General features: G+C 40.5%; 1 protein-coding gene across 1 annotated transcript in view; it reads left to right on the top strand.

Moving 5' to 3' along the window:
- The window catches only part of SCARB2 (scavenger receptor class B member 2), a 58,910-nt gene extending 42,871 nt beyond the window's left edge, over positions 1–16,039 (top strand). Inside the window, exons 8-12 of the mRNA XM_069092149.1 lie at positions 1,598–1,716; positions 5,516–5,589; positions 7,650–7,701; positions 9,889–10,047; positions 14,191–16,039. Of these exons, the coding sequence (XP_068948250.1) occupies positions 1,598–1,716; positions 5,516–5,589; positions 7,650–7,701; positions 9,889–10,047; positions 14,191–14,229 (443 nt within the window). The 3' untranslated portion in view covers positions 14,230–16,039. The remainder of the gene's footprint in view (positions 1–1,597; positions 1,717–5,515; positions 5,590–7,649; positions 7,702–9,888; positions 10,048–14,190) is intronic.
- The last annotated feature ends 429 nt before the right edge of the window (positions 16,040–16,468 follow it).

Here is a 16,468-nt window from a genome sequence, read left to right as displayed (position 1 = left end):
TTTCCTAATTACATTTTGTGGGCTGCTTGCTGGCTGTGAGTTTGACACTTCTGTTGTATGACATTGCAAGAACTAGATTTCAATCTCACTTCAGACATTTGTTAGCTATGTGACCCTAGGCCTTGGTTTTCTCATCTTTAAAATAAGGCTCACACCTCTCTCACAAAGGTCACTGTGAAGATGGAATGAAATAGATACGTAAAGTGCTTTGTAAGATTTAAAGTGATAGATATATAAACTATGTGTTTCTTATTGATATTTTTTGTCTTGATGACTTTTTTTTCTAAATCTATCCATTTCCCCTCCCCAACTTCGATGCAACAAAAATTTTTTGAAATAAAGAAAAATGGCAGTTTGGAGAGAAACAGAGAGAGACAGGAAAAGATGGAGAAAGACAGGAAGAATGTGCACACTGAACTGAAATAATCAGAAATATTCTATTTAGCTCTACCATGAGGGGGTTCTTTTTTAATGTTGAGCCAATGTTTCCTACACTTATGTCAGTTGGAAGGTCATAAAATCTCATTTTATATATAAGGAAGAGAAGATCCAGGGAAATGAAATTGTTTTTCAAAACCACTGAACAAACCGTGTGGGTGGAATTTGATGCTCTGATGGTCCATCTGGTGCGAAGTTCACTGTGCGACTCCGCTGCCTCTTGAACATTTTCTCTGGTTGATGTTTCCAGAATTCACTAAACACTGGTGCTTGACCCCATCACCATGAAGGAGCAGGTAGATCTGGAAACAGTGACCAATCCCAGCTGGAATTGACATTTCTCAGGGATCCTTGTTATGAAATGTTTTGGTTTTAAGGAATGTAGTAGTTTGGGAAACACATTGTACAGATGTCAGTTTGTGTCATCATGCCTTAAATTTAATAGTTTTGGGAAATATTGATCATTCCAAATCAAAATGACAAATTATCCTTTGCCCCACTATCCAAATGGTTTTAGAAACGATGATTTCGGGGTTAGGAATGTCTCTGGCTCATGGGACCTAGTTAATAAGGGGTGTAGAAGTGAAGGATGCAGGATCAAGATTCTTCACTCTAACCTCCTCCATTGACTTGCTAGGTGTCCTTGAATGATCCTTGCTGTCCCTGGGCTAGAGCCCAAGCAAATTTGACCTAAGACATGTACCCCAGCTGTACTTGTAATAGACTATCAGCATATCTGTGCCAAATCAGTGTTCCTTCAACAAATGGGATTTCAACCAATTCAGTTCAACCAACATCTATGAAATCTTTACTAGGTATGAAGCCCTATGCTAACTCCTAGTGGTACAAAGCCAAAGCCATCTTTAGCCCCAAGGATTCCACCAGAAATCACTGCATTCAACTCTTTTCCCTAGAAGCTGGGTGTGGGGTTGGAGGATGTTTACTCTTGGCTTCATTAATGATTCCATCAACAAGCATCACTGAGCTTATTACGTCCTAGGCACTATGCTTTGTACTAGGACTCAAAGAAAAAGTAAAAACTGCCCCTGCCCTTGAGGAGCTTACATTCTAATTGGGAAGCCACGTCAGACAAAGCAGATCATATTTATTTCATATTTAAATGTTAAATGAAATTCCCCTTTGTTCTCTTGAAACACAGGCGCTCCTATTTTTCTGTCTTCTCCACACTTCTACCAAGCAGATGAGAAATTTATTTCAGCGGTAAAAGGCATGAATCCAAAGAAGGAAGACCACGAAACGTTCATGGACATCAACCCCGTGAGTACAACGTCCTCAGGGTGTCAGAGGACTTCCTCTTCTCCACGCCATTCCTCTGGGTCAGTTTCATTATACTGAACCCTCTTAAGAACTACCGCAGCTTTAATGAGAAAGGAAACCTAGCCAAGCACTTTTCTGTCCATGTTACAAGACTTGAGCTCTCCCTCTTCCATAAACAAAGTTTCAAGGGCCCTGACAGGAAAATATTTCATGAACACCAATGCTTCTCTCTTCCAAGTCAGGGGTCCTTAACCTTTTTTCTGTCACGATTCCCTTTGGCAGTCTGGCCTCTGGATCCCCCCTCAGAATCATGTCTTTAAATGCATATAAAAGACACAGCATTACAAAGGAAAACCATTATATTGAAATATAATTATCAAAAAAAGTTTTTTGCCTTCTGGAGGGCAATTGGGGTTAAGTGACTTGCCCAAAGTCACACAACTAGTAAGTGTGTCAAGTGTCTGAGGCTGCATTTGAACTCAGGTCTTCCTGACTCCAGGGCCTGTGCTCTATTCACTTTGCCACCTAACCACCCCTATCAAAATATTTTTAAAAACAAATTCACTGAGCCCAGGTTAAGAACCCCTAATAAGTTTTTGGAAATATACTAGAGGCATGGCATGCTTGCCTATAGCCACCGAAGTGGGAGACAATTTAGAAAAATTCTCATTTCAAGTTTGGAGGGAGAGAAGTGGGTATCTAGTAGTCACAATGATGGTCGCACTAGTCCTTTATAGGGGGTAAGGTGCAGAGAGTCCAAAGGCAAGTGGCAGAGGCAGAGGAGAATCATGATGACGGAAGACAAGGGCTTGAGAACCGGGAGAGGCCCTGGAGCCAATGCTAGAAGGGCCTCTTGGGAGTGCAGGAGGTGAGGGGGGATGTGCTGCCAGACAAAAGATGCAGAATAAAAAAAGTTTGAAGATACAATGGAAGAATGGATTTTGTGGAAAAAAAAAAAAAGCCAAAGCTTTAACCTGCTTGTTTTCCAGCCTGGACAGATACGTCCCTCTGTAGGCAGCTTGGCAGCCCCCCATTTTCAGGGGCTCACCATGTTGATGCCAGAGTGTGGATTCCTGGTTGGCTTTAGCCAGTCTGCAGCTCAAAACTCTCTGCCTCCCTAGTATATATTATGGGTGTGGCCCACTTTGTTAAACCCTAAATTCCTTTAAAAAGCCATCTACTTTTGATACCTCCATTTCCTTCCTTCTCACTCTTAAACCTTCATCAGTCTGGCTTCATTCAACTGAAACTACTTTCTCCAAAGTTGCCCATTATCTCTTAATTGCCAAATATAATGGCCTTGAGCTTTGGATGTGGTTGACCACCTTCTCCTCTTGGATATGACTGTGTTCAGTGGTCAAATCGACACCGCATAGTTCCTCTGGGCTAGAACTGATGTCCTTAGTTAGACAGAAGTCTGTCTCTAACTCCACGAGTCCCTTCTGCTGGATCTTTGTGTTGTACTCATTGACTGTGGGGGCCCCCCAATTCCCATTCTGGGCTCTCCTCTCTTATTCCTCTGTCCTCTCTCTATTCTCAACTTCCATGTGTCTAACTATCATCTCTACACAGATGATTCCTAGTCTTTTTCTTGAACTCCAATCCCTATCATCAAATGCTTTTCAGATATCTTGAACTGGATTCCCTTAGATACCCCAAATTTAACATGTCCAAAACAAGTTATCTTTTCCCCAAAACCTTTCTCTCTTCCAAATTCCCTATTTCCGTCAAGGACACTCTCCTCTAGTCACCTACATTACAACATGCGTACCAGCCTTGACTCCACTCTCACTTATCACAAATATTTAATTAAGTGGCTAAATGTTATAATTTTTTCCTCTACATTTCTTGCATACTTTCTTTCCCTTCTCTTTCCTCAAAAAATTACAACCTTAGTTCAGGGCTTTATTGCCTCTTGCAGTTACCTAGTTTATCTCTTCCCCTCAAGTCTCCCTGCTCCCATCTATCCTCTACTAAACTGCCAAAGTGATTTTCCTAAAGCATAGATCTGTTCATGTCAATCCCACCCTCACTCAGTAATTTCCAATGGCTCCCTTTTAACCTCTAGAATTAAATTTAACACTTCTCTTTGTCATTTAAAGCTCTTCAGAACCTACCCCTTACCTATCTTTCCAGTCCTTTAACACATGACTGCTCTCCATGCCAGCCCCATGTGTCTTTGAACCATGCTTGGAATGCTCTCCCTCCTTATTACCTCTGACTCTTAGAATTCTTGCCTTCCTTAAGACAGCCCAAGGAACACCTCTTACAGGAGGCCTTTCCTACTTCCCACAGCTGCTAGTCCCCTTTCCTCTATATTTGTTTCACATACAGATATATATGTGTAGGTGCATATATACACATACATACACACATGTGTATGTGTTGTCTCCCCCATTAGAATCTGAGCTTCTTGAAGGCAGGGTCTGTTTTTGCTTTTTCTTTGCATTTATCACAGTGTTTGGTAAATAATCATCACTCAATAAGTACTTCCTGATGCACTGGCTAATTTGAATTTGAATTTTTAGTGTTTTGCCTAAAATGATTTTCCTCTTTGATTTTATTCCCATGTGTGGATTTGAGTAAATCTTTCCCCTTTTTCTGTAATAATAGTAAAGAATAATTTAAATCCATTGGCAAATAGATGTTCATTAGTGATAGTGTGTGCACTTTCCAGTATTTCTAGATGCATACCCTTTCCCTTCCCTCTCAGCATACTCAGTATGTTCCAGTCCCCACATCCTCTCCTTCCCAGCAGCCCTCCCCCCCATCCCAGTAGTTGATCCTTTGCTTGGGGTTTGTGTGATTGAATGACAGCATTTTGAGGGGTCTGAGTCACAATGGAGGATTCCTAGCTTTTGTCCTGTTTTTGTATCCATCAGTTACTTGGCTCCAGACTGGGGTTCTCTTTGCAAGGGACAGCTATGCTTTTGTAGAGGGTCAAAACCCCATTTCTGCTTCCTTACACTTTCTACATGACTCAGTGTTTTGCTAATCTTTATTATGCCATTAGAGCTAAAAGAAAAATACCAAACAAACCAAAAACTGTTTGAACCATCCTGTTATACCCTCTCTGCAAGAAACCAGAAAATGAGTCCTGGGCTTAGACCTGGCTTTGGTTTTCTAAGCCACATTCATAGGGTGACTTACCACTGGGATAATCTTGGGCAATGCACTTGCCCTCTGAGCCTTGGATTCCTCATTTATAAAATGGGGAGGGGATTGCCAAAATCATTTCGAAGGTCCCTTCCAGCTCAAGGCCCCGGGAGCCTATATTTTAAGTGATCATTCATAGTTTATTTTCTTTTTATTACAGTTCCTACTAGTGTGTTGTCCACCAAACCTTGTAGAGAGGCCTTGATATTGGTTAGAACTAGAAAGAAATGAAATTCTAAGCAAAATGTCACATTTATGCTTTTTAAGAATAGATTTTTATTGATATCTAGGTTATGGAAAAGCAAAAGAAAAAAAGAATCTATTTTAAAAATCATCTAGATTTCTTCCTGTATGCTTCCCCTTCCCTTCCAGAAAGCCACCCCTTTTAACAGTTTTCCAAAAAAAAAAAGAAAAAAAAACATCAAAACACAAAATAAAACTAGTATTATACACAATGTCTTATACCCATTGATGCCTCTCCCTCCCCTCAGAGAGCAGGATGAGCTATCTCTTATTTGGGGTCAATATTGTTCTTTATAATTTTGACTATTTTGTGAATGCTGGTCTGATAGTGATCCTTTTAAATAGATCCTTTTAAATATTTCTTTTAACATTTTCCTCCTTTTTTCTATTTAATTTTCAGCTTACTGGGATTATCCTAAGAGGATCCAAGAGGTTACAGGTCAATGTTTACGTCCGACACATAGATGGATTTGAGTAAGTCTCCTCCTTCCGTGTGTGTGTGTGTGTGTGTGTGTGTGTGTCCCCTGTTGACTCCTGCCCTAGGGGGCTTGGTATATAATTGGCCTCTTCAGAGAGGCTGTTAGAAAGTAGAATGCATATCCCCTGCAATATTTCTCATAATCTATTTTTTTTCCATTCCTATCGCTACCACCCTGGGTGGGGCCCTGGAAACCTCCCTAGTTTCTAACCATTCTCCCTGCTTTTATATTCTTTCCTTTCCAGTCCATCCTACACACCACCCTTGGATAAATCTTTTTTAGGGCATTGCCTTCATCATCACTCTCCTCTTCAAAAGTAGCTCTCCATTGCATCCAGGAAAAATCTATTCTTCTAGTCCGAAATTCTTTGCCTTCCACAGCCTGGCCCCTTGCTATCTGCCCTCAGAACCTTATTTACCTTTCAAGCCTTGTCTCCTTAGCTAAAACACTCCTTGTCCATAATCACCTATGTGCTGTTTCTTTTCCCTGGGATGACTTCCTTCCCATTTCCTCCTGTCAAAAATCTGTTCTTTGTCTAAGGCTCAGCTCAGATCCCACCTTCTCCATGAAGCCTTTCCAAACTGAAAATTCTCTCTAGGTTTTTGGGACACCATTCTCTCCCAATTCTTCTCCTCCCTGTCTGACCTCTTGTCTGTCTCCTTTGCTGGCTCCTCCTCCAGATCACACTCTCTAACTGTAGGAGCCCGTCAGGAGTCTGTCCTGGGTCCTCTTTTCTTCTCCCTCTATACCACTTCACTTGATCTCATCATCTCCTGTGGATTTAATGACCATTTCTATGCTGTTGATTCTCAAATCTACCTTTCCTGCCCCAGTATCTTTGCTGACCTCTAATCTTCTGTCTTCAACTGCCTTTCAGTATCTTGAACTGGATGTCCAGTAGACATCTTAAACTCACCTGCGGAACATCACATATATGCCCCCTTCTCTCCTCTGACCCTGCCACCATTCTGCTGTAGATCCTCACTACCTCACTCCTAGATTATTACAGTAGCCTGCTGGTGAGTCAGCCTGCCTTAGGTCTCTCCCTATTCTAATCTATCCTCCATCCATCCACTAAAATGATTTTCCTAAAGCACAGGTCTGATCATGTCAACCCCTACTCAGTAAACTCCAGTGCCTCCCAATGGTCTCCAGGAGCAAATACAAAAGGCTCTGTTTGGCATTCAAAGCCCTTTGTAATCTAGCCCCCTTCTACCTTTTCAGTTTTCCAGGGCTTGGACCAGAATACTGCAGGTAGGAGGTACTTTAATAAGGGATCACTCACTAAAATCAGCTTCTAATAATTTGGGGCTGGTCCCCATCACCCCCTAACCTCCCCAAAATTCTACCCTCATAAGTAAACAGAGATGGCCTGATAAATGTAAAGAGAACTGAAACTGGAAATAAAAGACACAGGTTCGTGTACTACCTGTGTGACTTACTCCCTTAATTCCTCATCTGTAAAATGAAGCTTCTGAGAAGAAAATTATAATTTCCATAGAAGAGAATAAACAAATGTGAATTGTTAATTGGTGAAGGTTTATCATTCTGGGAATATGCAAAGCCATGTACCATTAAGCAAGAGTTCCAAATATGCTTTGAGGTGTAACTGCATCATACTTGTAGGTGGATAGTCTTAAGTGACTGCTGGGAAGGGAACATTCATTTTGGACACAAAAATTCTGGTATGTTCATTTAAAAACAGGTAACATTATTTCATAGCATACCTCATGAATCTGCAAAATTGACACATGGAGAAGGCACTTTTATTTTTGTTGAATGAATGATGAATCTAGAGTTACAAGATAATTCACATTTAATTTCTGATCTACATCTATTTATAAGAAAACAACTGAGGATTCAGTGGTAAGACCAAGGAAGAAATTCCTGTTTCCTCCGTAGTCTTAACAACTGTTTTCATGTTACAAACTTGTCCCTTCAGTTTCACATGTCATTATCATGATGCGTTTTTATGATGTAGAAAAATATGGCAAAGTATGACTGTCCTTTTTTTTTACTTTTTAAAATTTTTTTTTGTCCTTTCTTTTTTTGTAGTGAAACTGGAAACATCAAGAGTTTGGTTTTCCCAATCATGTATCTAAATGAGGTAAGTCTTAAGAGAACATTATGGGCATGGTTGTTTGAGAAGATTGGGATTTTTCAGTTGGAAAAATGGTTTATAACTATATCCAATTTTTAAAAATATATTTGTAATTTAAAGAGAGTTGAAAGAAGAGTTTGATGATTCAGAAAATAAACCCACAACCAACCAAACAAAAAACCCATACTTGTTTGTCCTCACATGGACAATTTCTGGTGTACACATATGTACGTGTTTGTGTGTATTTATTCCAGTTTGGGTATCACCAAAGATGACAAGATCCCAGCTCCAGAGCTGAAAGGTACACTATCTAGTCCAACCCTCCTCATTTTAGAAATGAGGAAAATGAGGGAGATTTGCTTGATTTATGTCATACAAGTAATAAATGTAAGAGACAGGATTTGACCCCTCAGACTCTGACTCAGTATTATTTCCATTGCATTAAAAAAACAAAACCAAAAAAAAACTTTTCTTCCCAAAATCACTGAGAAACATTTTTATGCTCATTAGCACCTCTGTCAGGAAGCTGAGAGGTACTCGCTCAAATTTAGAGAGAAGATGGAATTAAATTAATGACTCAGATGGAGTTTGAAGATTACTTACATACAGGCTTTGTTTATTGGCTATTTTGAGTAACTTATTGAGGAGATTCCCAATTTCAAATAAAGGAATGTTTTAACAAGGAACATGCCTTGTCAGGTCCTTTTGGGTACTCAGAAAACCTGGTCCCCTTATGCTGTCCTGCTTTCCTACAAGCCATATTACCAAGGCACGTATTTCCACTGCTACGCAGGGATCATGCCTTAGACAAAGAGTGGGAATCATTCACCATATCCCAAAATATTCCCTTGTGAGAGATAACCTTCACTCTTGTTTTTCCTTGTCATGGTGATCAAACCCAGCATTGCAGGTCAATTACATGCAAAGTCCCCCAACTTCTTTTTGTACCTCCAGACCACTCTCTCTTGCCAGAATGATCAGGTGACCATCTTATGACTATCTTATGAAAGCTTACTCAGTGAAAATGCCCCATGATTCACCCAACCCGAGACCCCACTGCTGACATGACATTTCTAGCTGATGCATCCTTTTTGGCCCGTGAAGCAAGATCTATGAAGCAATGGGATTCTGTCTTTTGTGTGGCTCTCTAGATCGTTCAAGTATCAAATCTGATATCAAGCCTTATAAAAACAAGGCTCTGGAAGAAGGGGACATCTCAGATCATGAGGAAGATCTGAGGTCTACTTCATTAGATGGGATCATGGACCCTTTAATGAAATGCCATTGGCTCAGAGCTCTGCCTCAGTGGTTTTCCTTGTGTACTGGGCAGTTATAATCCCTACACCCTCAAAGATGTGCTTCTCTCACAGTAAATATTTCCCTATTCACATTCATTCATTCCAGATGACTTAATGTGCAAATCAAATCGTTCTAAAGAAAAATCACAATTTGAATGTATTTGAGACGCTTGTTACTTAAAGAAATATTGACAGAATCCTTTGCAAATCCACATTCTGTTATATATTTTCTCCTTTCTGTTGGCCCCCCTCAATTCTGAGGAAATAAGACAAGTTTTTTCCCCTCAATTATGTTCTCATGGGTAGATCCTCCCTTTAAGGGCTTATATATATGTTATATATATATATATATATATATATATGTGTGTGTGTGTGTTATATAATGAAATCATATATAATACATATAATGAAATTATATATAATACATATAATGTATATTATATATAATATATAACATATATATATGCATTCAAGGTTCAGGTAATGAAAGAGGCCCTGCCCTCAAGAAGCTTATTTTGAGGGAACAATCATGTTCACATACAAATGTATACTTTAAGATGTTTGTAGCAGGCAAAGGGAGACATCTAGTACGGCCCAAACTAGATTAAAATATTATTGGGAAGTATTTAACAAAATAACCAAAAATACAATAGAACCTAGGTAATGTGGATATGTGGTTTTCTAAGTCAATATTTGGCCCTCAAGGATACTTATATATGATTCAGCAGCCCCCCATTTCTATCTGAGTTTGGTCCAACTGGCTTAAAGGACAACATGTTGTGCTTTGTGAAGCAGTCTGGAGGAAATCCAGGGGAGAACAAATGTCCAATGTTGAGCTCTCTCCCTGAGTGAGAATTACTCTGACCAATGGGAATGGCTATCCTTGTCTCTCCAGAGTGTTGTTATTGATACAAATTCCGCAACAAAACTCAAGTCTGTAATAAACACCACCATGGTCATCACGAATATTCCCTACATCATCATGGCTCTGGGAGTTCTCTTGGGTTTGGTCTTTACCTGGATGGCATGCAAAGGACAAGGGTCAACAGAAGAGGTGAGTGAGTGGTCACCATGATCTTTTGATCATTCTTTTTTTTTTTGCTTTTTGGAGGGCAATTGGGGTTAAGTGACTTGCCCAAGGTCACCCAGCTAGTAAGTATGTCAAGTGTCTGAGGCCGGATTTGACCTCAGGTCCTCCTGACTCCAGAGCCGGTGCTCCATTCACTGTGCCACCTAGCCACCCATGATCATTCTTTTGGATTAATTATCCCCTAGTTGTAAATGGCATGAAGCTTAGATTCACAGTCCTAATACTGAACAGGGAAGTTACTTGTTTACATCACTGCTGGAATAAGTTGGGAGTTAGATCAATTTAAAGGAGTTGACATTTGAGAAGTTTTTAATAAAAACTTCTGGAAAAACTAGAAAAAAAGAATGGAAGAAATTATGTTCAAAGCAACATCTTAGACTGTGTATCACAATTAATTCCAAATGATTACATTACCTAAATATTAGAAGGTAATGTCATTAAAAAATAGAGAAGGGAAGAAGACATCTTTCAAAACCATAAAGAATTCTTACCTAAACAAGTATGAAATATGATTAGAAAAGACAGAATAGACAATTTTTGATTACAAAAAATTGAAAATATTTTGGACAAACCAAAGTTATTGCAAGTTAGAATTAGTCCATCAGTTAGTAAGCAATTATTAATGTTTTACTGTTTGCCAGGCACTGTGTTAATTGTGGGAGAAACGAAGAAAGCAAAAAAAAAAAAAAAAGCCTCTACCCCAAGGGGCTTACATTATAATGTGGGAGACAACTTGTAAATAAAGTTATATGCAAGATTCATATAGTGGAGACAGCAGGGAAACAATTAGAAAAAAATCTACTTTGATTTTATCAAATAAAGATATAATTTCTAAGAGAAATAAATACTGATGCAAATATATAAGACAAAGAGCCGTTCCCAAAAGATAAGTTGGTCAAAGGATACGAACAGCCAATTCTCAAGTGAAAAAATGCAAGCTATCGAGAGCTTTATTAAGAAAATATCCAAATCACTAATAAAAATAGATGTGCAATTTAAAATAACACTAAGGGGGCAGCTAGGTGGCACAGTGAATAGAGCACCGGCCCTGGAATCAGGAGGAACTAAGTTCAAATCCAGCCTCAGACACTTAACACAAAACTAGCCATGTGACCTTGGACAAGTCACTTAACCCCAATTGCCCCCCTCCAAAAAAATAATAAATAAATCAATAAAATAACACTGAGGTTCCACCTCATATTCCTGGTGAAAATGAAAATGTTGGAGGGGATGTGGAAGGATAGTCACAGTAATGCAGGGGGTGTAGAGTGAAAATTTGTTTACCTAAAAAGTCACTAAACTGTGCATCCCTTTGACATTCATACCACTACCAGGCTTATTCCCCAAGAGATCAAAGGCAGAGGGAAAGGATTCATATATACTAAAATATTTCTGATGATACTTTTATGGTAGTTAAGAACTAGAAATTAAGGGAGTGCTCATCAATTGTGGAAAGAGTAAAAGAATTGTGATTTATGAGCGGGATAGAATATTTTTGTGCTGTAAGAAATAATGAGTAGCACAGAAAAGCCAGTGAAGATTTGTACAAACGAAGGCAGACTGGAATGAACCAAACGAGAAGAACAATTTACATGATAACTACAATAATAACGTGAAGCAAAATTATTTTGAGAAACTTCACAACTGATTAAATAGCCACTAACCACTACTTTACATGATGATTAACAAGGAAAAGTAGCTCCCATTTCTTAGCAGAGAAAATGGATAGACTATAGATAGAAAATGATAGAAAATGGATGATGAATGCAATCTTGGTTAAGATATGTGTTTTGTTTGATAGGGACAGATACATTCTCCCCACCTAAAAGCATCAATAAAACATTTTTAGTGTGTAGAAGGAAACACATGCAGAAGAGGAACAAACAAATAGATGAAAGTTGTTGTTTCCTCATTAAATCAGGGATCAAAGCAGGGGAGGAATCTGAACCCAAATCTTCCTGGCTGCATATAAGTGCTAATATATAAACATGTACATATATACATATAGATACGTGTTCACGTATATGTAGAGATATATAGGTATCTCTCTATATAAACGGGTATGTGTGTAAGAGGTAGCGCATGGGTTCAGGTCTTGTCTCTTGCCATATGCTACCTGTGTGATACTGGCCAAGTCATTTGACCTCAATGTTTCAGACAGTTCTCTAAGATTATAAGTTGCAGAGAAAGTACCCATCTGAACTGGTAGAAGGAGTTTTCCCTATGTTCTCTCTACCCCAATGAAATCACAGATCTGGCATGAAAAAAAAAGTGTTTGTGTATATAAACACACATCTTTTATAAACTATAATTAAAGTTTAAAGCTTTGCATAGTCATCTTTCTCATTCATTGTACATTACAATGTTTGGGTTTGTTGATGCAAAGTTCACACACACACACACACACACACACACACACACACAACTTAATTTCCAAAAAAGAGAGACCCTGATTAAAACTACAAAATAACAATCTAAATGCTTCACCTGTTATAATTTTAACTTAGTTCAGCAAATCTTTTTAGTATATGCAGCATCCACTGAACCCTTCTTTGATGTCTGAGAGTAGTAGGTGGTAGGTGATGGGTGGTTAGGCACCTCTGGGTTCTCAAAGGGTTTGCCAATAGAGCCAGGGTCACACAGCTAGTAAGTGTCTGAGGCTGGATTTGAACTCAGGAAGATGAGTCTGCCTAACTCCAGGCCCAGTGCTCTGTGCACTATGGCACCATCTAGCTGCCCTTAAAGGACAGACTCAAGCAAATCTTAACCAAACTGGAAGTCTTTAATATTAACATTGCAATGAACTGTGTCCAGAAGCATGCTGGTAGCAAAAACAAACAAACAAAAAAACGCACCCAAAAAACTAAAACAAAAATGGGGTGGCTAGGTGGCACAGGGAATAAGAGCACCAGCCCTAGAGTCAGGAGGACCTGAGTTCAAATCTGGCCTCAGACACTTAACACAAAACTAGAGGGTGTGACCTTGGGTAAGTCACTTAACCTTCCCCCCTCCAAAAAGCAAAAAAACAAAACAAAAACTGTGCTGGTAAACGTTTAACAACCAGCCCTGATGGCAAGGAACAGAAGGGGTGGGGAGTGGGAGCGAGGTGGGAATGGGGGGATTCGAGGAAGAAGGAGGGAAGATATGGGGATGGATATATACATGACACACTTTTAAATCTAATCTGCATTATTTACAGTTTCTCCATCACTTTCTTAAGTCTAGACAATTAACAAAACAATCACTAAATTGCCAAATGTTGGAGGTATAAACATTCACTGAAAATTCAACAATGGAGCTCACCAGCTGGTTAGAGCTGGCTCCTACACACCCCTGCCTCTGTGTCCATCTCCTGAGGACAAGTCTAGCTAAGTCTGGACAGGTCTATCATCAGCGTGGCCACTATGTAATGAATTCTTTTAGCCAAAGGAATTCTTAACCTGTCTAAGAGATGGAGAGGTCAGCAGTCTGTGGGCAGAGGAATACCCACAAGCGTGAAACTATACATTTATGAACTATTGAAGTAAATGCTGTGTGTTAGGTGCAGGTTTTTGGTTGTCCTAGCCCTAACAGTTCCTTAATGGGCAGCTAGGTGGCGCTGCAGTGGATAGAGTGCCAGGCCTGGAATCAGAAAGACTCATCTTCCCGAGTTCAAATCTGGCCTCAGACACTTCCTAGCTGTGTGACCCTGGGCAAGTCACTTAACCCTTTTTGCCTCAATTTCCTCATCTGAAAAATGTCCTGGAGAAGGAAATGGCAAAGCACTCCAGTATCTCTGCCAAGAAATCCCCAAATGGGGTCACAGAGAGTCAGAAATGAAAGAAGAGTAAAGCAGTCCCATGTGAAACAGCTTCCCTAGAAAGCTTTCCTGCCAAGTCGAGCCATTTTTCTTTTTCATCTCAGCCCAATAGTGTAAGGTAGTAAAATAAGGATTATTTTGTAAAGCTCTCAGCACCTTGTTCCTGTTATTTTTAGCTGTGCCCTATTTGTACGGGAATCCTAGGACTGATATTTCTGAGCTAGGACTTTGTTTTAAACCCCTTTGATCAGATCCTCCCAGCCTGGCCCTCCTGAACCTGACCATTCTTTCTTCTGTGTATTCCTCAGGGCACCGCCGATGAAAGGGCACCACTCATGAGGACCTGAGATCTTCCCTCCCACTCAAGCTTGGGGAATGAACTGTGCAAGCGGACAAAATTCCAACCACTACTTCCTTGGGAAAGCACCTTTGTGTTCATCCACAAGTCAGTCAGTGGGCATGTATTAAGTGCTACTGTGTGCCAGGCACTGTGCCAAGTGCAGGGGATTCAGACAGAAGCAAAAAGAAAAGATGACCCCATCCCTCAAGGAGCTTACCTTCTAATAATCAGCTAATTAATTAATTTTATGCACTATTGATACGGGGGAACTACGTCATCAGTGTGCCAGCTAGCTGCTAAATTGGGCTTTGAGGAACTGGCTGACAATGGCTGGTGATTATACTTTCTGAAATCATCCAGCCCATTGCGGGCTGCTTTGTGTTCATGGTTGTGGCAGGCATTTTAAATAAATACTCTAAGTATTAATGATTTGGGAGTTGTCGAGATGCCACAAGCTCTGGACCAGGGATGGGGAATCTGCAGCCTTCAGGTCACAGGTTCCCCACCAAAGTTTGGATTCAGTCAGAGGGCCATACTTGAGGACCTAGGGGCCACATGTGGCCTCGAGGCCACAGGTTCCCCACCCCTGCTCTAGAAGTTTCATATCACCTGTTGTGGTTAAGATGTGCCCATCCTGTGTTAGATATTGGGACTAACATTTTCTAAGATGCCACGTGTCCATAAAAAAACAGCTTTGGTAATTACTTCATTGTCTCATCTCAAAACCAATCACTGTATAGAATGTATGTCTGCCACCCATGGACACCTCCGAGGCTTTTGCTCTAATCACTGAAGACATCTCCCCACACAAATTGTAGTCATGACCATTAACACTACATCTGAGAATGACTGAATCATGGCTGGTCATATATCTGAGTCAGACCCTTAGACTTGGCTTTTAAAAGGGCGAGCAGAGACAGAGAATACAGGAGAGATCCACAACTGAGACAGGAGAGAGGCTACTCCCAGAGGTCTAGACTCCAGTTTCCCTGCAAAGAAAAGCCTGCATGCCCAGGAAAGGATGGAACCATGTGGCAGAGGACCAGCAAAGCAATCCCCAGACCGAGCTTTCTGGACATTGTGGACAGTGCTGAGTTCTTGGAGCAAGCGCAAGAATTGGGAACCAAGAAAGAGCGGGAGCTGAAGAATGGCCAGACAGCTCCTAAGTAGAAAAACAGCCTGGGGAATTTGCCTTTGATTGGCATTACTGGGCTTTTGGACTCTGCAGATCTAGGGGAGGGGTGCAGAGGCACAGTACCCTGAGAGTCAGAGACCTGGGCTGGAACCCTCCCTCAGATACTTCAGAGCCAAGTGACTCTGGCCAAGTCACCAGACTTCTCTTGGCTCATCAAAAAAAATGAAAGGCTTGGATTTGATGAACTCTTAAGCCCCTTCCATGTGAGCTTATGATCAATTCTCTAGTAATTCTCAGTTCTTTCCCTTTGTTGGGGACCCTACCTCACTCCTTAAGTCAGGAGGGCTGTAGGGTGCCCAGGGTTATTGCTTGACTCTGAATACTGTCCTTTTATGGGCCCATGGGGAGAGCCTCAGCCATAAGTGCTACCATAAATCTGGAAAACTGTATAGATTCTCTGGGGGAAGAGGGACTTACCTAGGGGGAGAAAGGGTTAACTCCTTAATGACCCCATGGCCTTCCCTTTTCAGGGACTCTCAATCCTAGGGCAATGCCAAGGAGGTAGAGATCACAAGAGATAGAAGAAAAACTAGAAAGGTCATTTTAACTGTTTAGGTACTAAGATGGCAGTCACTACTGTTTTGCATTTTTTGCTGGGTTAAATAAAGTCCTATATTCGGTACCTTGTTAGCCTGAGTGTTTACATGGAAACTGAAGCTACTTTTGTTTTTGTAAAAGGTCAGCCAGTTAATAAGAATTTATTAAGCACCTACTATGTTCCAGGCACTGTGCAAAGAATGGGGAATACAAAAAGAGGTAAAAGATAGTCCCTCCCCTCAGGGAGCTCACAATCGAATGAGGGAGATAACCAACAAATAAATATGTACAAACAAGCTGTATACAGGATAAATAGGAAATGATTAAGAAAGAGAAGACTTGAGAATTAAGAGGGATTGGTAAAAGTTTCCTGTAGAAGGTGAGATTTTAGTTGGGCCTTGAAGGAAGCCAGAGAGGAGAAGAGAGACCATTCCAGGCATGGGGGGCAGCCAGAGAGAATGCCCAGAGCTGTCCCTTGTTTCTGGAAGAGCCAGGATGCCACTGTCATAGGATC

The sequence above is a fragment of the Petaurus breviceps genome, unplaced genomic scaffold, assembly GCF_028583685.1.
Source record: "Petaurus breviceps papuanus isolate PSGF00001 unplaced genomic scaffold, PetGlider_PUasm1.0 126, whole genome shotgun sequence".
In the NCBI taxonomy this organism is placed as follows: Eukaryota; Metazoa; Chordata; class Mammalia; order Diprotodontia; family Petauridae; genus Petaurus; species Petaurus breviceps.
This window is presented reverse-complemented; position numbering and strand designations above follow the sequence as displayed.